This window comes from Sitophilus oryzae, unplaced genomic scaffold (assembly GCF_002938485.1).
Source record: "Sitophilus oryzae breed Bouriz unplaced genomic scaffold, Soryzae_2.0 scaffold_302_pilon_pilon, whole genome shotgun sequence".
Classification (NCBI taxonomy): domain Eukaryota; kingdom Metazoa; phylum Arthropoda; class Insecta; order Coleoptera; family Curculionidae; genus Sitophilus; species Sitophilus oryzae.
This window is the reverse complement of record NW_022146866.1, coordinates 1,766,344-1,788,637: the sequence shown is the minus strand read 5'-3', so window position 1 is coordinate 1,788,637 and position 22,294 is coordinate 1,766,344. Positions and strand designations below refer to the sequence as shown.

Genomic DNA, 22,294 nt, shown 5'->3' with positions numbered 1-22,294 from the left:
TTGTAAAGAGCCTTTAATAATATATTTTGTCTTTTTTTTTATAAGTTATAAATCATAACAAAATAAGAACGCCATGCCAACTAAGTGAAATTAGTCAAGAAAGATAAGAATTGGCTATAACTCAGTAATTGTGTGAAAAAAACATATTATAGCTTATATCGCTGAAAAGCTTAAAAAATGGCGCTTTATATGAAGTCATGGTCAACTATGGTTTCCATTTTAAAAAACATATGTTTGTGTCATATGTCAAAAATGACAGGCTTTAGAAAAAATCGGAGAACACAATCTCATTAGGGATGTGATTATCTACAACTTTTATCTGAAAACTTTTTATCTAAAATAGATTATTAATTAGGATCAATTTTTAAAATAGCCAAAATTTGTTTTTTTTCGAAATATCTAGTAAGCCATGATCTTTTTCAAAAATCTGAAAGGGGCATATTTAGTACCCTACACAACTGCAATTATAAAAATAAAAACTGCCCATTTAACCGACTCTCTATCTCCAGTAGATAACCGACTCTCTATCTCCGAGATACTCATAGAGAACATCGTAAGAAACTCACCCTGTATATATGGATTTTTTTGTTTTAATCTTATAAAAACTCAGAGGGGCATGTCAATAGCTACCGATGTTATTTTGAATTTATTTAGTGATGCAAGTTCATAAATGGAAAATTTTTCAACCATAATTAGAACGTAAAAGAAGGGCAACCATAAAGCACCGATTCAGGCGAAAAGCTCTCGCAAACCGTCGCCGTCGACGTCAACCTTTCCCAAGTTATTCCCCGAAAATCTGGCGGGTTCCCAATTGGTACGGCACCACGCTTCACCCGATCGATCGGATGCGCTTGCAAAACGCCACCGAAACCGGCTGGAAAACGTCTCATTAGCCTCATTTTCTTGGTACTTCCGGCCGGCCGAAGGACACGGGCGACGCGCAAAGGTCGTACCGAGAAGAAAAGCCAATCGAGCGGATCGTTACTGGCAGAAAATCACGACTATAAAACGTTTTCGACAGGTACCAACAGTCAGTTCCACACTCACCGTGCTCTGGATCTCTCTGGAGCGGTTCTAAGGGTACTCGAGAAAATTTTAAAGGAAAAACATGTGTCGTCGGAGATTGGGTAGTTTTCTGTTTCTTTGTGTTTTCGTTTATACGCGACAAGTAAGTAAAAGTGCGCCTTTCTCCCTACATTCAAATAAGGGTAAACTTAATTATAAAAAGCATATAAAATTGCTCAAACCCGAAGGAATTAAACAAAGAAATAATAGTTAAACAAGTTTAAGTTGCATTATAATTTCTCAAATTAATATAAATTCTTCTGCACTCACCGGTACGAAAAACGGACACCTTAAAATTTTGATGTATTTTAAAGTTTAATATACAGGGTATTTCAAAAAACATGTGCCATCTCTCTTGGTAAGATTTCTCACGTAAAAATAAGATTTATTTTTCATATCAGCATAGGAATATGAATTCCTCATATCAGGAATCATGAATTTTTCATATCAGCATAGGTCCGGTTCTGCTTTGTTTCGTAGCTACACGGTATTAAAGTATAATCTTTCGATTTATTATAATTTTCTTCCAAGTAATTTTAGTGATTCGAATGAAATTTTGAGGGTAAAAGTTACTATAAGTGCTACATATTCTAATGCTAAAAAAGTGTCGATAAATTCATCAAGGACGTGTATATGGGTTATTACTGGAATATTTCTCAAAAAAACATTTGCGTCACTGCCTTTTTCTCTTTTGATATCAAAATTGTGTAGGCCGTTTATTGCCAATTAAAAGTAGCTCTTTATATTTTGTCGAATTCGGCCTCCTTGATAAGGTAAAACGTAATTTTATTAATCACAATTAATAAAATGAAAATAAAAATAATAGTTATTTTTTATACAAGACAATAAAATGGTATTTTATCGTCGACCGAAAAGATTAATTCACGAGCGATAACATCGCGAGTGAATTAATTTCGGAAGACGATAATGCAATTTTATCGTCGTGTATAAAACAATATTTTTTTCCATAGCGAGTTACGTTTTAAAAAATATTCAGAAATTATTATTTCAAGGAATTTATTACGAGTAGAAAAAAATATTGTGCTGGCTTTGCGTTGCGATGTATGTAATTTGACAAATAAATAAAGCTGTCTCTTTAGTTGTCAGTTTTGAGTCAATATTTTTTAATTCTCTTTCGTGTCGATTGCTGACTGAATTGGAGCCAGAAATGGCTCAAAACGAAATATTTAAATTACCAACAGATATTCAGGCTGAGGCGACAAACGCCATATCCAAACTACTTCCATTTAAATCCTGAATAACTTATGAAAAGTAATACAAAAATGTTCAAAAATAGAAACAATTAAAAAACGTGCGAGAAGAAATAAAATTTTTAATCTATCCTCGCTGTTGAAGTATCATTTAATCTACCCGTGCGGTTAAAGTACTATTTTATCTACTATTTTTGATAGATATACCGTATGATCGAATAAAACGGCGTCCATTTGGCTTGGAAATGACGATCGATGACATTTCCCATATAAATTTACATATAAAATGACAGCGATCTTCATTTCATAGCCATCGCTGACGCCGTTTTTATTCGATCATACGGTATAAGGCAATTTTAACAGTTGCTATGGAAAAAAAATAATAAATTATATATTTTACCTAATTTATTATTAAATATTATTACTATTAGTTATTATTAGTAGGTACTATTAGCCAACCTACAGCAATTTCAAATAAAAAAAAATGGTATTTAAGACAATTACAAAAACCCTAATTTTAAAAAGTTTTAACATACTGTAACTCTAAAACTATGCATTCCATACCCATGTTTTTAAAGAAACATTTTTCATATTTTTTCATGAGGAATCAATTAGTATTAGTACCTATTTAAAACTTTCGCAAGTTAATGATATTAAGTTTTGTTAAAGGTTGTTGAGACTTGGATCAAGGCATATTAATAAAATTGCGTTTATCTCATCAAGGAGGGCGAAATCAACAAACTATCAAGAGACAACTTTTAATCGTTATTATACTGCTTACACTATTTCGCTAACAAGAAAAAAAGTGAGTGGCATACATGCTTTTTTTAGAAAAATATTTCAGTGATAACCCATATGCACGTCCCTGGTGAATATGTCGACACTTTTTTAGCTTTAAAATATGTCGCAAAATTTCATTCAAAACGCTAAAAGCACTTGGAAGAAAATTATAATAAATCGAAAAAATAATAAGACTTTAACACCCTCTAGCTACGAAAGAAAGCAGAATCGGACCTATGTTGATATGAAAAATAAATCTTATTTTTACGTGAGGAATCTCTCCACGAGAGATTGCACATATTTTTTGAAACACCCTGTATAGGTGACCAAATTCAGTTCAATCATTTAAAACTCATATGTATGTCTCAGGCCTTTGTGGCGGTTCATTTCTTGAAAATCGCCTATAGGTATTTTGATATTGTAGAGAAATGTAAAAATTCACAGATTTTGCAACATGCGCAACCATCATAGGCGCATTGAAAATACCAGACACAAAAGTCGGCGGTGGTCAGCAATCACCTGTTTTTTACATTTTATATTAACTTGTGACGTCATTTGGAAGAGCTCAATAGAAATATAAAAGAACTAAAGCTTGTTTGGAAAGCAATTTGACATTCGTGACGTCAGCACTCCGGCAGTCTAACGTATCGCTAATTGCCATTCGCAAATATATTCCAGATACGTATAGTGATATTGTATTAGTATTTTGATATTTGATTTTTATCGTGATGGCTTTTTATAAAAGTGAAGAATTTTGTAAGAAAAATATTAATGATGGAGATGAACGTGTACGGATTCATGAATGGTCACGATCACGGTCACGACACTATAGAAATGTGAGGTATGTATGTATATATATATATACATAGAATTAATGGCATTAATTTGCAATAGCACCTCGAACCCACAGTTTCATTATGGAGCCAGATTAAACCAATCAGAATGAGTATTATGTTACCGTAAAAGCCCGAATATTGGTTAAACGTAGGGTTACCCACGTAGGAGCCCAAAATATGCAAAAAAAGTCACTTTAGGTTAAGTTTAGATTAGGCCTATATTTTTATTAATGCAAAACCAACTAAAACCTAATTCTAATCTAACCTAAACTCACTCTCTTTTTTGCATATTTCGGGCTATTACCTGGGTATTTCTAGGTTTAACCAATATTCGAACTTACGGTGTAAATTTATGGACGGTCCATAAATTTAAATTCGCCGTACAAAAAATAAGTAATAGTTACTGTAGATAAAAATAAATTAAAATATAGTTCCACGATAACTTAGTTTGCAGCTTCTTTTCATCATACCTAGTAAAAACCCGTCACAACCACTACTCATAGTATGTATACCTATGTATTTTTAAACATCATTATGAGATTTAAGTCATAGGTACCCATAATATGAGTAGCGGTATTGACGATTTTTTGTTATGATGTAAATGTTGTGTGATATAAAAAGCAACAAAATATTGTTACGTTTTTTCGTCGGTTCCGTGTGGATAGAAAGTCACAATTTATTTAAACACTATTTATTTAACACTAATTAACAAAAACAATAACGATAAAAGACTTATAGAACTATTTACAAACGATTTATAACTAAGAATTTATTTTGAATTTTCGCGCGTCAACTGCACTGGTATATTTATAACTGCCCTCTCTAGGCCACTGCCGCCGGCTTTTATACCGACAGGTAAAAGAAATCTAGAATAGTCCAAAGATCGTTAGGCGCATAGAGAAGGTTTTCGAATGTTCTCGTATGTACGAGTCCATTCTAGTGGGTCTCGATGTTTCTCGAACGAATGAATCATTGCGGTGTCTATGCGATGTTAAGGTCATCCGAGGGCGGGCCATATTGTGAGGTTAGGTCGAGTCCACACCGGCTCGCAACACTGCCCCCTTCTTAGGCACATGCTCGTCCCGAGATGTATACGGTGAATGAAGGTATTTGCAAAGCTGGCCCCTGGTACATTGCGAAGTCTGGTAGAAATAGCAGTCTACAGTTTTCTCTCCCGATCTCAGCTTTGGGTTGTAGCAGCAAACGAGGATCTCGATTCCCGTAAATCTGAACAAGACTTCAATCATGTTCCGGATTGTACGCCAACTCAAACCATCGAGTCCACACGCCAGCTTCGGAATGGCTAATCGTGCAATGTTGTTGTTTAGCAGGGCTTCTCTCAGTTCAATCAGGGTCTTCCATAGATTGAGATAAGTCGGCTTACTCGGGGACCATTCCTTGGTGACCAGGTAGAAGATGTGCCTTGCTTGACCATGTGCATTGTCGGTTAGCCTCAAGACGCTTCCAACCTCTGGATCCTGTCGGCGTAGTTCTCCGACACGCCCAAACTTCTCATTGAACGTCGCAGCGATTCCTCTGGACATCCGCAAATCTCGAGCCACACAATGAGCGAGCGAATAATCAGGAGGCACGGAAAAGAGGTCTCGTTGATCTTCTTTGGTTACACCATAGCGAGCCTTCTCACTGCTGTTGTATCGGGCCATGAAATCGTCAAAGGACATCTCCGAATCAGGGGGATCAAAGCTGCAGGTTCTCACGGTCCCAGCACGATCTTCTATTTCGCCTTGGTAGGGGCTCAAACGGTTGAAATGGACTACCCTCGGTTTTCCTTTTGGCAATTTTCTGATACGGTATACGACGTCATTAATTCTATCCATGACTTCGTATGGCCCTTCCCACGAGGATTGTAGCTTCGGAGATAACCCACGACGTCTCTGCGGGTTATATAGCCACACCAACTTCCCTGGTTGGTATCCTCCATGCTCAGCTTGAATGTCGTAGTGTTCCTTCATTCGGTCACTAGCACTTTGAATATTTAGGCGGACTCTCTGATGAATGTCGTCCATCCTTTGACGTAGTGTGTGGACATAATCTTCTCCGCGACTTCTTCTCCCGGTCGGCAACCAAATTTCAGATCACAAGGTAGGCGCACTTCCCGTCCCATAACGATGCTGGCTGGAGTTTGCCCTGTAGATTCTTGGATGGATGAACGGTAGGTCAACAGGAACAGGTGAAGAAATTTGTCCCAGTCTCTTTGGTGGTCAGAGACTATTTTGGCCAGATAACGGTTGATAGTTCTGTTCATGCGTTCAACCATCCCATCGGATTGTGGATGTAGAGCAGTCGTCCTGGTCTTTCGGATGTTCAGGATTTCACAGACGCCTTGGAACAGATTGGATTCAAAGTTTCTTCCCTGATCTGAATGAAGCTCCATGGGAACACCAAACCTGCAGATCCATTCTTTAACAAGGGCATCAGCAACGGTGGACGCTTCTTGATTTGGCAACGCGTAGGCCTCGACTCATTTGCTGAAGTAATCCATTAGTAGTTATTAGTCCATTATTAGTACCACAATGTATTTGTTGCCATCGTTCGTCTCCGGAAAAGGACAAGCCACGTCGATCGGTATTCGTTCGAAGGGACTGCCAACATTGTACTGGCGCATAGGGGCTTTACCACGCTTTTATGGCCCATTGAGGGCTGCGCAAGTGTCACATTTCTTATACCAGGCCCTCACATCTTCTTTGCAGTTCACCCAGTAGAACCGTTCACGCAGCTTGCCAAGTGTCTTGGTAACACCAAGATGTCCACCGCTGGTTCCATTGTGAACTTCCTCCAAGACTTCTGGGACCCTCTTCTTTGGAATGACGATTTGCCTTCTCTCTTCTTGTCCCTCCGGTCGCTCGATCACACGGCGAAGTAGTCCGTTATCTATTACCAAGGAATTCCACTGGGCCCAGTACGACTTTACGTTCGGCGAATATCTGCAAACTTCTTCCCACGTTGGTCTTTGGCCTGTGTTTTTCCAGTTAATTACTAAACCTAATTCTGGGTCACTGGTTTGGTCATTTGCAAGATCTTCGGGTTGCCAACTATCATTAACCACAGTTGTTCTTAGGAGTTTCACTTCTTTCTCTTCTGCTCGGGAACAATGCTTTGCAGTCCTTAGCGCAAGGTCTTCTGGAAAGTGCGTCGGCATTTCGATGGATTGCCCCAGCTCGATGTTCTGTGTCGAAGTCAAATTCTTGTAATCGTTCAATCCATCTAGCTACCTGCCCTTCAGGGATTCTTAAACTGCAACAGCCATTTCAAAGCAGCATGGTCTGTTCTTAACAAGAACTTTCTTCCATAGAGATACTTGTAGAAGTGTTCCACTGCTTTAACTACTGCTAGTAATTCTCGTCTGGTTACACAGTAGTTCCTTTCCGGTTTTGACAAGGTCTTACTAAAAATAACCAATGACTTTTTCTTGACCATCCTGGATCTGAGACAGAACAGCGCCTAATGCAACATTGCTAGCGTCGGTATCCAATATAAAGTTTCCGTTGCCAAGAGGGTAGCTAAGTATGGGCGCACTAGTCAGGGCCTTCTTCAATTTTCGGAATGCCTGGTCAGAATCTGAGTCCCAAGAGAAACGCCTCTCCTTCGGTAAGTCTGGTCAATGGTTTTGCGATGGTGGCGAAACCCTGTACATAGCGTCGATAGTATGTGCATAGTCCCAAAAAGCTTCGTAGTTCATGTTTATCTTTAGGTATCGGCCACTCTTCCACTGTCTGGTCTTCTGTGGATCTACCGCAACTCCTTGGGAGGAGACTACATGGCCCAAGTAGTGTACCTTTTCTTGACACAGATGACATTTCTTGGGGCTAAGTTTCAAACCAGAACTCCCTAGTCGCTTGAAAACTTCTTCCAAATTCTTCAGATGATGGTCAAAGGATTTCCCCACCACTATGATGTCATCCAGGTACACTAAACAGGTAGTCCAGGATAGTCCCTTTAACACAGACTCCATTAGTCTCTCAAAGGTAGCTGGCGCGTTGCACAATCCAAAAGGCATGACGGTAAATTGCCACAGTCCGGAGCCCACCGAGAACGCTGTCTTCTCTCTATCTTTCGGCGCCATGTCGACTTGCCAATATCCACTTTTCAGATCTAACGTAGAGAATATCGTTAACCCCGCCAGCGTGTCTAGAGTATCGTCTATCCTCGGCAGGGGATAACTATCCTTCTTGGTAACATTATTGAGCTGCCGATAATCAACACAGAATCTGGTGGTACCGTCTTTCTTCTTTACTAGTACTACCGGCGATGTCCACGGGCTGTTAGATGGTTCGATGACACCCTCTTCTTTCATTTCTCGAAGGATTTTATCAGCTTCTTCACGTTTGGCGAGCGGAAGTCTTCTCGGATTTTGTTTGATTGGTCGTGCATCTCCTGTATCAATTTTATGTTGTACTAAATTGGTACGACCTCTCTGTCCTGCTTCTCCTTTATCAAACACATCTTGATACTTGATTATCAGGTTTCTCAATTTTCTACTATTTTCGGGAGATAATCCTTTAACGTTTACTAACTCCTTCACCATTTTGTCCGGAATTTTTGAAGTCGAAACTTTGGAGGCTTCCACGCTTCGAATGACTGAGGAGACCGAACAACAGTACCCTAACAGGGTTCCCTTCTTCAAGGATACAGAATAATAATGCGTGTTCATTACTCTCACCGGTACAGTCTTCTTCGCTCGTAGCAGGGCACACCGGCTCGCAACAATATATTATCGATTGCAGCAACTATACCTAGTTTACATTCAGTATGTCCAATTAATATAGAACATTATAGCTATGCATTATTTTAAAAATTTGCTACCATTATATTTTGATAGTTGAGTTTTTGAAATTATTTGTTAGCTTCTTAAACAAAACAGACCCATAATAATTCAAATCTTTATCATCCAAGACTTCCAAGAATTATAAAGTAATCTCATGTCAAAATTTTTTAAAATTATTGCATGCCTTAAATGTTTGCAAAGTTAACAAAAACATGTCTTTGATTACCTGCAATTAATATATTTGGTCCAATTTATCAGTTCTGCATCATATCCGAAATTCAGATTGTGTGTGACACAACGAAGAGTCAACGTGCAACGTGAACGAGAAGAAAATGGCAAGTAAAAAAAAATTGTAGTCTTAATTACTAATTGCACAGTCGTTCTCTTGAGTTCTCCTGCCTAAAATCTATATTGCCTTCCCTAAGATTTTAAATATAAATGATTGAAACTCATACAAGTTTACCACAATTTAAACTTAAGATAATTATTTAATTATTAAATTCATAATTATATTAAAATATAACACTTACGAAGTTACTAAATATTAACTATTTCTACTTAATCATACAATAATTCTGATAAAAACACTCTTGATTATTTATTTTAGAAATCGTACGGGCTATAATCATTAATATGACTATATTAACAATACTTAAATCAAAATTTATTTGAAGGAATGCTATTGTATTACAATAATTGTAAAACAAGTATGTAATAATAACTCGGAATAATTATTAAAAACTGCTCATCTTGTTATAGATGTCGGCGTCTTGTCTCTATTATTTTATTAGCCGTTTAGCTATAGTTTGATTTCAGATAATGCAGATTTTAATGTGCCATTTGTGTTTTTTTATTGGAATTATTATTTTTAGCATATTTGATATACTCTATGAAGTTATTTTTAAGTGCTCCTGTCCATTTTTCAATTATTAAAGTGCCTTTAGATACAATTAAAATTAATTAATTGGTGTATAGTATTTGTATTATGGGTTTGTTTATTTTTTATGAAATGAATTTTTTGCCTATTAAAATAAACAAAGCTTACTAAATCACTAGATAGCCATTTTTAAATACAGGATGTTAATTAAGTATCTGGCCAAACTTCAGGAGGTGATCCTTTGAATGTTTTTAAGGTAAAAAGTTCATATAAACATGTGCCCGGAAATGTATAATTTTAAAGATACAGGGGTGTCAAGGTGTTTTCTAATAGACCTATTAATATCTCAAAGATTTGTTGGCTGATTTTGTTGAAATTTCGCCATGTTGTAAAATTTAATAAGTTAGCACTAATTAAATGATAATTATTATTTAGAACAATATTTAAATCGTTTAAAAACTTATCCCAATAAATATTTGGCACCGCCTTGAACTAATTTGTTTTACGTTGGCGGTGGAAACCATGCAAGCTTTTTCTGTGTCCTAAGTTGTTAATTAAAAAAATAATTATCATATAAAAAATATAGGTCCTAATAGCCTAAATTTTATCAAAATATATCAGCAGATCCGATGAGACCCGAATTATTATATGTTTTGGAACTTAATGATTTAATTAATTATTCCCTGTAATGCATCGATTGTGCGCATTATCCTACGCGCCAAGAAAAAATATTGCATTAGTCTAAATTTATTATTTATGTTATTCCGCTCTTTCACGTATAATTTGCCCCCTGCTTCTCATACGGAAAGAGTTAGATTAAAATAGCCCAACTGTACTTAAAACCCTATGCCTTGATGCATATTCTTTTTTATAATAATATCCGCTTTCAGAGACTAAACATCCATATCCATAAAACAGTTGGCCCACACTAATAAGACCTCATTTCGACCCTCGGACGGCCTTCAGCTATCGACTTACGTGTTGACAAGTTGATTAGGCAGGTTATTGAACTCCATGTCGCCTCTAGCATGTCGTTTTTTCAAAGATGGGTCCCATATAAACGCGGCCAGAAGTATTTTCAATACTAAAAATATAAAGTTATGATTTCTAAAATACTACGGCGTTGAACCTTGAGGTTGAACCCATGTTGAACCCAAACGCAAACCAGCTTGTCACTGAAAAATTGTCATTGCAAATATGCCTAACCAAGAAAGCATGCTTAACGTTTTAGGGCGTATATTTCGTCTTCAGGGTATATATTCGTCTTCAGAAGCAAAAAAGAAGAAAAATAAGGAAAAACTGTTTAAAATATCATAATGTAACTACTACAATACAAGAAAACTTTAGCTTTTTAGTACAGACATTTCTATGAAAACACGTCATTAAACACGTATATTAAAAACGTTGACGTTCTGATAAACTGAAATTACATAAAGTTAAGTAAATTAAAACTATATCTGATCAATTATTAATCTATTTAGTGTACTTTAGGTCAAAGATGCCTCATAAAATTTTTAGATTGTTTAATAAAAATATCCATTGCATTTTTACGTTGATGTTTTGAACTAAAAATTGTTATCATTAATTCAATGTCATAATTCAACGTCATAATTCAAATATCTGGATAATACACAAATAACTACAACTGATTAATAAATCATCATGCTATCGAATTATTTATATAAAATATTTCCAACGATTTCATTAATGAAAAGCTACTTAATAAAATATTGTCATTAGTTAAACATATTATTAATGACGTTTACCAGTATTCGGGCTACAGCTTATTTAGTACACAGCAGGTCATCTTCGCATGATTTTGAGTAGATATCCACTTTTCATTTGCAGCTCCTGTTCTTGATAGTTTTTTTTAAACAGAGCTTCAATAGAGCTCAGAATCAGACTTGTTCCATAATAGGATTACAGTTGGGGGTTGAACCTTTGGTGTTACAACAGCAAAATAAAACACTAATTACTTAACCGCAATACACCACCTGTCTCTTCTAGACTTCTCCATTATGGTTCTTAGCAGGTTCTTCATTTCAGCGACTCTTAACATGTTTTTGGTCTTGTTTGTTTCCTCTCGGATTTCTATGCTATTGTCATATGCTATTGTATTTCTAATGTCATTATTGGTCTGATGCAGGTCTTATAAATTTTTATTTTGCTGTCTATTTGCATGAAGGGGTTTATTCACACTATTTGCCTCAGACATCCTGACATGGCCGTTGCTTTGTTTATCTGGCTTCTCAGATCTTTCTCTGGATCATGATAGTGCGACATATCTATTCCTAAGTATCTGAACTGTGATACTTGCTCAAAGAAAATGCAATGTATGTGTGAATTAAACAATCGATGTCACTATCGTGTATTCGCTCATTGGAACGACTTTATACTCAATCTGAACTCTATACTCTATTCCACAGGTTTCCTGTACTGAAGGCGAATCTCTGGAAAATGAAAAGCCCATGTATAAGTACCGCTACCAAAGCGAAGCTTCCACCGTACCAATCCGGGGTTACTCTGTGGAGGAGGGCGGCTACTACCCCGCCGAAACCGGAATAATCGGCTCCGTAGCTACAGCTCCCGGCTTCATAGGAGGTGGAGGCGCAGGCCTAATCGGCGGAGGCGCCGGTCTAGGCCTCCACGGAGGCGCCGGACTCATCGGAGCTGGTCAGGGCCTAATCGGTGCAGGCGGCGGTGGCCTGATTGGTGCAGGCGGCGGAGGAGCTGGCCTGGGATTGGCCGGAGCCGGTCTAGGGATAGGAGGAGGGGGTATCGGACTTGGAGGAGCTGGAATCGGACTCGGAGGCGCCGGATTAGGAGTGGGAGGCGGTGGAATTGGTCTAGGAGGAGCCGGATTGGGAGCTGGAGGTATCGGACTCCACGGAGGTCTAGGGTACGGTGGTATAGGAGGAGGCCAGTTTATTGGAGGAGGCGGAATCGGAGGAGGTGGAATCGGAGCTGGAGGTATAGGAATTGGAGGAGGTGGCCTATACGGAGCAGGTTATGGTGAGTTAGTGTTGTCCATTACTGGGATCCAATTTTATGCCTTCCAGTAATTAATCTAAAGTTTAATGCTATAGAGGGTGTCCCAATATTCCGGGGACATACAACTACTACGTAATTTTACATACAACTAGTACGTATGTCTCTTAGAGGGCAATCAAAAATAAACCCGAACGTTAATTAATTTAAAATTTATGAAGCTTGTTGCCAAATATCATTTGTAATCTACATAATATAAAATGCTAATGTTTATCTGTGTCGTCTCTACTGAAGTAACGACTTGCTCTAGAAAGTTGCTTTTTTTGCTAAAAGATAGCTAATTGGTTCTTCTAAAAACTGTCGTCGTCGGATTTTTTGTTTTTCATTTAATTAAACAAAAAATAAAAAGAATTTTTTTCCTGATGTCGCCAGGCTTCAACTAGTAATAACATAAAGTTCAATATTTTTGCCAACTAGATTTTTAGCGCCTATTATATTTTATGTGCCTATTATACAGGGTGTTCCTTAATGACATGTTAATATTTAAAGAGGTAATGATTGGACCTATTTTAAGAAAAAACTTCATATGAATGTATGTCCTAAACATGTTAACTTTTGAGATAAATGGTGGAAATTTAAAAAAAAAATTTTTTTTTCATAATAACTCTGAGGTTGTTATAATTATCTTTATGAAATATTATACACATCTTCTATGCATAAAACTGTTTTTTTTTAAATACAATTTTTTTATTGTATCTCTTAATTTCCATCCAGCTGATACAAAAACGATTTCCACACATCAGTCACCGCCTCAGATTTTTAGCGTTTTGACCCTGAACTAAAATGACTTTAATTATATATTAGCATAACATTAAGAAACTCCCTGTACATAGCTTGATGTGAGAAGAAACATTTTTGTAAGGAAGCTCCGGAGAAAAAAATGTTTCCTCAAAATGTATGCGAGGTGGTGATTTTTAACAAAAGATAAAAATGTAGTAAACACTAGAAGGACTATTTTACGGAAAACAATCAGTCGTCGGTGGAGTTAGAAAATATTTCTACTAAAATTTATGCAGGGCAGTTTGGGGGGTAGTTCTAACCCTTCCGATACTTTTTCTGGATTTTTGTGAAAGTCGAATCTTAACAAAACATAGGCACAACAAATATCATTCAAATCGGAATAACGGTTCTTAAAATATCTTAAAAAAATGTGTTTATATTTTTAAAGTTTGATGCCCTCTAACGGACAAACGAAGCAGTTTTGTATAGAGGTAAATTGTGTCCAATGAACTTATTTTGATTCCAAAAATACGTAGTAAAACTACTACGTATGTCCACGGAATATTGGGGCGCCCTGTATAATTGTCTAAAGATCATATATTGGGAAACCCTGTATATAAATTGATAGCTAACTCCATGAAAGCCTGACGTATAAATATTTTTTATGAAACTTATTCTTTCCAGTTCTTTGCTCAGAATACAAAGTATGTTTAGTCTGTACTGTTTAATATTCACAAACTTAGAACGAAAACCACTAAAGTTAAAAAAAAATTAATTTAAAATAAATTAAGTCTATGGTTTATCTATAAGTTTCATATTCTTTCCATTAATTTTAATTCTGTATTATCCTTTTTTAAAAATATCGGAATTTTATAATTCTATTATTAATTATGATGTACTGAAAATAATAGTTAAATAATTATCTATATAATTTATAGGTGGATCAGCGGTAGGTCATGATCAATACAGCAAAGGCCACAAAAATTTGAACAATGCCAATTACGAAAAAGCCGGTGGAAGTCAAGGAGCTCAATATAACAATGGAGGTGGAGGGTTAGTATTATCTAAGAGTTTTTAAACAATAAACAAATAACATATTAAATAAAATAGGAAGGAATACTTCTCTGATTTTAACAAGCTACTAGCGTTGATTGAAAGAATTGGGAAGATACGCAACCTAATGGGCGAATTCGTGACAAGGCTGATTTGATTTTCCCTTGCGTCTCAAATGCTGTACGGTGGAGACTCCAATCGTTGTGCGGCCAACGCATAAAACACTTATTTTCTCTAATTCGGCCATCGAAGACATATCGAAGGCCATGTGAATCTGAAAGCGAAGCGACAGTGTTGCCATATTAAAATGTGTAATATCTGTAATACGTTTAACGACAATATCTTTGGATGAAAAATTCGCGTTTATGTATTGAAAATTTATTCGTGTTAAACATAGAATAAACAACAAAACATAGAATAAACAACAAAAATAAAAATTCTTTCATAGGTACCGAATATGTCGTATGATCGAAAAAAGTCATTTAGTTGGCTAGGAAATGACGATTATTGATATCTACCATAATATTTTACATATGAAATAACAGCGATCTTTATTTTGAAGCCAACTCTGACGCCGTTCTTTGTTTAATTATATAACATTATATTAAATTGTTTAATGATAGAAAATCCGTATTATTAACGTTCTGTACCCAAAATCCGCAAATCTACGGATTAATTTGGGCAACACTGTTTCCGGCAACCACTAACTCTGTTGACTGAAAGTAGAATTACGGTACAGTATATTCTTTATCCGCTGTGCTATAAAATCAGCGAGCAGCGGCGCAGTGCTAAACTAAATCTCGGACAGACTGACGGTAACGCCAGCTACATCTCGGACAGGTTTCATGCCACGAAATCGCCCATAAGGTTGCGCATTTTATTATTTTTTTAATCAACGCTACTAGTTTTTAAGTTTGAATTTTGAGCCCATATGTTTGAATCCCATGATAGGCTAATAAGAGATAGGCTTTTATAGATAAGATATAGCAATCTCAGGAAAATGGTTAAGTTAATTCCAGATGAATATAGATCAATAATAAATCAATTAGTCAATAATAGCCAATCGATGATTTTCATTAAGGATTTTAAATCCTCATATCGTATTATATATCCATTATCATAGCATAATTTTCTTTTTCTACAGGTACAGCTGGTTCCAATAAAATTGAATACGATTTAAAACATATTTTTATTATTTCGGGCAGTATATTCTATGATACCAGTCCTCCATTTCTCTACTCATGTCATGCTGACATTCTGAAAAGTTTATTTGGCACTTTGTCAAAAGCAAAGTTGTTTTATGCAATGTCAACAATAACCTTAACATGTCAAAATACTTGACACATAAATATACACTGCTCAAATATTCGAAAAAAATGTCTAAAGAGTCGTATTCATTTTTTTTTGGAACCAGCTGTACATCAAATACATTTTAAATGATGTGTTTGTTCTGCATAAAAAATACAATAAGACATAATTAAATAAATGAGCTTTAAATGAAAAAAAATAACTTCTATTTCTTATAATTTCAAAAGGAATTCGTTTAAAACTACCTAAAATAAACAATTTGCTTGATTTTAATGAGTTCGTTTAAAAATCCTCTAAAACAAAATGGGAAATTTTTAATCATTTCAATATTTATATGATATTTCCAATGTTTCAGAGATGCAATACCTACATGGTGTTACAATTCCAACTCACATTATTATAATTTCAGATATGTCAATGGAAACTCCGGCATAGTCGACAGCAAAGGCGAAAAAGGTTACTACCAGAACCTAGCAGGAGGAAACAACCTTGCCCAAGACGGAAAACACTACTCCGGGGGCCAGAACTACAACCAAAAGGGCATAAACCAAGGCGAACACAAAGAGCAACAGGGTCACAAAAAGGGTCATCGCATTAAGGGATACAAATCCTCCCATCATAAGGACGAATCGGGCAAGACAGAAGAATTCTACGATGAAGCTCATGACGAAGGTAGCAAGAGCAATGTTGCTGGACAAGCCGGAGCATTCGGCAAGAAGGGAGAATCCTCATTTAAGGTAAGACATATTTAATACAAATTTATACAATCTAATAGTAGGTATATAAAATTCTCGTGTTCCAGTTTTAGTTACTATACTTCTCCGAAACGACTTTATATGTATATTCAGTAGGTCTGAGAATAGGTCGTTATCTATTTTTATACCCCTGGGGTGATCCACCCCAATTTTTTTTATTTTTTGGAAAACATTTTTTTTATTATGTCATTATGTGGCATTCAAGACTACATACAATCCTAAATTTTCACCGTTCTACCATCAACCCGTATTTTTTAATAGCGATATTAGTAATTCAATAATTTTCAACCACGTGAATAAAAAAAATTGTTTGTTATTGTTGTTATTGTTATAATTATTGTTGTTATTCGCTAAAACATATCTTTTTTGAAAAACCAAAAATTGATTTCTTCAGTGGATGTAATTAAAGTATTATGCATGGTGCCACACGAAAAAAAAAACACTTAAAATAAAATACAAGTTTAAAACCTAGTGAATATAATATTGAAAATGTTTGATTCTAGGGGGCCCACGAGGATGGCAAATACAACAAGGCAGAAGTTGCAAAATCTGGCCACAGCAACAATGCGCACGAGTTAAAGAAAGAAAATGGAGAAGTAGGCAAGTATGGTCACAACAAACATGGCCAACAGGGGTCTGTCTATGGGCTGAACAAGGGAATAGATGCTCAGAGCTTGCTAGGACATCAAGAGAATTCAAAGTAAGTAAATAAATAGAGCAAAATTAGTAGAGCAATTCTTTTTGGATACTTTTTCCGTATATTGCATCATAACCATTCCTTTTTCATCAAAGCCTATTAATACCACATATTATACAGATTATAAACTTATCGTCAAAAGCATTGTTTTTCGTGGTTCCAATTTTCGGAGTCGCGCACTAGTTAGGTTACTAGTTTGCGCACATACCACGCCCACTTATGGCCTCTAAAATTGTGCACAGCGCCTGACCGGCCCAGTTATTACGCTGTTTAAACGCGAGTTTCTTTTTGCGCACAGGAAATTTTACTCGTTTGCTCATCGTCATAAAAAACAATTCTCGTACCACGAATTAGGTACAAGATTTTTATCTGTATACATATAGTATACCTAATCTGTGCCTATACACTCTTTAAATAATGGTTGTATACGCCTTTTATAACTGTAAACACTGTAGCCGCAAAATGTGGCTGGTTATCCAAATCAAATTATTCTATTGCACTATAATTCTCTTCATCATCCCTAGGTCTACTCCTAGTTATTTATAATCTTTTGCAAACCAGATTCTTATACAGTGACAAAAAATGGGCTTTTCTGATTTTTTTTTCTTATTAACTATAGAGTCTGCAATGGTCTACATTAACTAGACCAATTTTACTTTTTTACCTGTGCATAGTCAGTACAAATATCTGTTTTCAATACAGAGATGATTCCTACTTAGATCAAGCAGTTCTTTTATTATTTAGTCTAAAAATTTTACACTATCAATTTGTTCGATTATAGTCCAGGAGGCAGTGAAAATTTTCGGTACTTACGTTAAAAAATGTATTTTTTGACTTTTTTTTCCTTATTTATGAAAATAAGACTAGGATCTACTATATTTTTAGAAAGCTCATGACAAGGCAAATTTAATAAAAAATAATATACATTGTGTTCCATTTAAAAAACATAAGTTTAGGTTATATTTCGTAGCACAGTGATGTGAAAACCGCATCTTTGTATCTCTACCCATAAGCGAGATACCTTGTAAAACACAAGAAAATAGGACACCCTGTACACTATAACAGAAAATTAATGATAAACTAATTTCATACTTATTATAATAGGTTCTACAAACACAACTCGGTACCATTCTACAGCCACATCTAGATGCCAGCACCCATTTGGATTTAAAACTCGCAAACCTGATTCACTCGTCCGATAGTCATTGTATTTTAAGTATTTATTCCTTGTGTTATATTATTTATATTTATTTATTAAGTTAGGTTTTAGTTTGTGTTTTATATATTTTTGTATCTTTTTTTTAATCGACTCCGACGACGTTTCTGCAGAGACATGGAATTGTTCTATTTCATTTTTGTTAAAACAAAAATAAATGGTTGTACATCCAGTATTATTGTTTTTAATTTTCCTTTTAACCGCTTTGACAAATAGAGAAACTGATGAAAAATCTTTAGAAATCCTTGTGCATTTTTATGCAATAGAATATCAATGTGTTACACTGTCATGCTCTGTATAGAGAGCATGACATATACAGTGTAAGAAGGTACAGGTACTTATTTAACGATCACCTATTTTACAACTGTTATTAAGTATCAGTTGTTACTTCCAAAAAATAACAGATATCAGAATAACAGTGCGCCAACAGCGACTTTTCGCTATTTTATGTTGCAAATTATTCGAATTTTGGAAGTAAAATAACTGGGCTATTTTGGAGTGTGTTATTTGAAAAACGGCAAAGAAAAAATATATTCCTTTTATCGAGATCTAGTAGTCCTGCTAGATCTCGATATGTGCAAATATTTGTAATTTGAGACTGATTGAAGTCCCTGTAGTATATTTATGAAACTTAATATACAGGGTGGTCCGAACTGTATTCCGGAAGCTTCTGCAGCATATTCTGCAGATAAAAATAAGTAAAAAAGTTTGTATAAATGTATGTCCCAAAATGCTTAGATTCAGAGATACTGGGTGTTGAAGTTTCATTTTTATTTTGATTTTGTCCAATTAATTTCTGAAGTAACGTCAATATATGATGAATATGTCAATCATATATGACTCTTATTTGTAGAGGGCGCCACCTACATATTTTTAGCCAACCATACCAACAGATATGGTAGACTATTAAGATCAGCAAAAAAAAATAATTTCACTCAAAATGAATTATTTGGGTCATAAATGACCTAAATACAAAATATTTTCATGGTGTCTGTTTGTCCGCCTGTAACACGATAACTCAAAAACCGCTAAACCGATTTTAACCAAATTTGGCACAAAAATATTGTGGCACCCGAGAATCTGGCCATTGGTTTTTGGTGGGGGTGGGGGGTTGGTAAAGGGGTATGGGAGGGGGTTAAAAAATTTTAAAAATCGTAACTCCAAAATTACAGTAGCTAGCGAAACGCGGTTTTCAATTTAATATTAGGAATAATATTTACAACAAAATTTGTAATAACATCAAAATCAGTCAAAGTCGCAGTTTTTGAGATAAAAAAAATTGGAAAAATTCTTTTACTTTGAAACTAAAAGAACTGCCTATCAACTTTTTATCAACATATTTTAGTATGGGCGGCTATACGTGCCTCCCGGCGCCAATTTTTTAACTTGTTTGAAGAGTAATAACTTTTCGTCCGTACTCGTATAAAACTACCGACTAAAAAATAATTTACGACGTTTTTTTACGTAAAAAAAGTCTCTTTGTACAAATCGCTACGAATTATGGTTCTCGAGATATTTGGAATCGAAATTATCAATACCTGTTGTCATTGACATAAATTAAACATGTTGACTAAATAGTTATTAGGCTGAAATCATAATTTCAAATGTTTTGGTGCCAAAAGTTCAATAGAAACTGTTTTATCATCATTTTTTCAAAGACAAATTTATAAATGATTTAAAAAAATAAAAAGTTCCCAAATTTATCATTTTAATCAAATAACTATCAACACAACACGTTTATTTTTTGTCAATAATGACATGTATTGACTGATTCCATTCTAAATGTCTTGAGAACGGTTGCTCGTAGCGTTTTTCACCAAGAGACATTTTTTACGTAAAAAACACGGAAACGTATATTTTTTCGCTCTGTCGTTTTATACAGGTACGGACAAAAAGTTATTACTTAACAGTTAAACACATGTAAGTGGCGCCCCCTACAAATAGGAGTCATATTGACATTAAAATCAAATTTCTCATGTCAAAAAACTCCCAGACACCAACTTTCATCCAAATATTAACATTACTTCAGAAATGATTTGGAAAAAATCGAAATAAAAATGAAACTTCTACACCCTATATCTCCGAAACTAGGACATTTTAAGACATACATTTATACGAACTTTTTTACTTATTTTTATCTGCAGAATGTGCTGCCGAAGTTTCCGGAAAACAGTTCGGACAACCCTGTACTTATATACATAAAATATTATTCTGAACAACTTTTCTCTTTTGACTTTTTCTTCTTAACCTAAACTTTTACATATATGGACTTTTTTTAATTTGCCGTCATGTCAGTTGTCCTATGATATACAGGGTAGGGCAACAATGCGTCGGGCATCTGTGGCTCCTAGAATAAAAACCTTGAGAATTTAGTTAATTTGTTCAAGTGTAAACCTAAAGTATGTACTAGAATATATTTCAGGAAAATATTTTAACTACTATAAGATGGCTCAAAAAAGTAAGTGGATTGCGATGATTTGTTTTAAGAAGGTAACATCTTAGCTACATCAATACACCAGTTACCATTATATTACTGAACTTGACGTTAGATAAGGTAAGATTTGAAAAGGAGACTTTGGTTACGACGAATTTTGAGACGCACTGCTCATTCTTCTTACAGTGCCATACTCTATATAGAGCGGCGGCTACCTCTCGCATGTACTTGTGATGTGTGTCATCAGTGTTTCACAAGTACACGGGACCTACAGTTTATTGCCGAATCCGAACGGCACTATGTGAGAGGCTGTACAAGGCAAATATACTCAAGGTGGTTTGCCATTGCCTTCCTTGAGGTGGCATGGCGGCTCGTTGGTCGCTCTATTTAGATAAATAAATATTTTTATTTAAATAAATAAAGCGACCGTACTGGCTGGGGATCGAATCCAGTACCTTCCGCTCCGCTCCAAACCAAACCACGCACTGGTCATTAACTGATGCTAACTAAAAATAAAAATCAATACTAAACAAAAAAATCGATTTCTTTATTTTTTCGTCTCGCTAAAATGTAATATCTTTACACTATATTTAACAAAATAAATAATATCAGGTATACCTAAACTAAAATAATTTACAATAAATAATATTGTCTTAGTAGAACGGTAATGTACAAACCCGTTTCTTATTCAAAAAGTACGGGTTTTGCAGCGCCTATCTTTATTTAGGCTGAACGCACACAGAAACAGCAAACCAGTCTTATTCAGAAATATTTTTCACTAAAACTGTTTTCATGTGATGCCTTAATGCAAATGTGCAAAAATGCTTAAGACATGTTTAGTCTCGTTTAGTCAGTCAGGATGATCGACCGTCGTTTTATGTTAAAAAAATGGGAATTATTGGAAAAAGTGGAAATCGTCTGATTTTCACCAAAATTGGTATACATCCTATTTTGAGGTTGTAGATTACGAATCTGGACTTTTTTCTTGGCGGTCTCTTACCGTTTCTCAGAAAAATAAAAAATAATTTCAACATTGAATTTTTCTTTATTTCGACCCTATAAGGTAATAATTCTACTATATTTTCATTATATTATAGTTTATCTAAAAGCCACACTTGATTGAGGATAGCAAATATCCATAATTTTACTGAAAAATACCTTTTTTAACAAAATAACAAAGAAAATTTAGACCAGATGGAAGTTTGACATTTTATATATCCTTCTCTCTCTCCTATGAAATGAGAGAGACAAATATATTCTAGATCTAATCTAGAAATCTGAAAATTTGCAACGTCGCCATATCGTTTATTTTTTTCAGGTGACTAGGGATTTTAAATAAATTACCTATTACGAGAACTGACAATAGTTGAATATACAGGGTGCTACAAATTCGAGGTACGCGCATTGGTATCTCGGAAACCGTAATAGATACGAAGATGGTTAAATTGGGGCAAAGTTGCGCCTTGCGATGTTCACCAAGATCTTGTCAAAAAAGTTTTAAAAATTTC

General features: G+C 35.2%; 1 protein-coding gene across 1 annotated transcript; it reads left to right on the top strand.

Moving 5' to 3' along the window:
* The first annotated feature begins 945 nt into the window (after nucleotides 1-945).
* LOC115884587 (glycine-rich cell wall structural protein 1-like) lies at nucleotides 946-18,525 on the top strand. The gene is made up of 6 exons (XM_030903209.1): nucleotides 946-1,168; nucleotides 11,982-12,567; nucleotides 14,262-14,376; nucleotides 16,094-16,421; nucleotides 16,943-17,139; nucleotides 18,241-18,525. Exons 1-6 carry the CDS (start codon nucleotides 1,109-1,111, stop codon nucleotides 18,281-18,283), a joined length of 1,329 nt encoding a protein of 442 aa, XP_030759069.1. The 5' UTR covers nucleotides 946-1,108; the 3' UTR covers nucleotides 18,284-18,525.
* The last annotated feature ends 3,769 nt before the right edge of the window (nucleotides 18,526-22,294 follow it).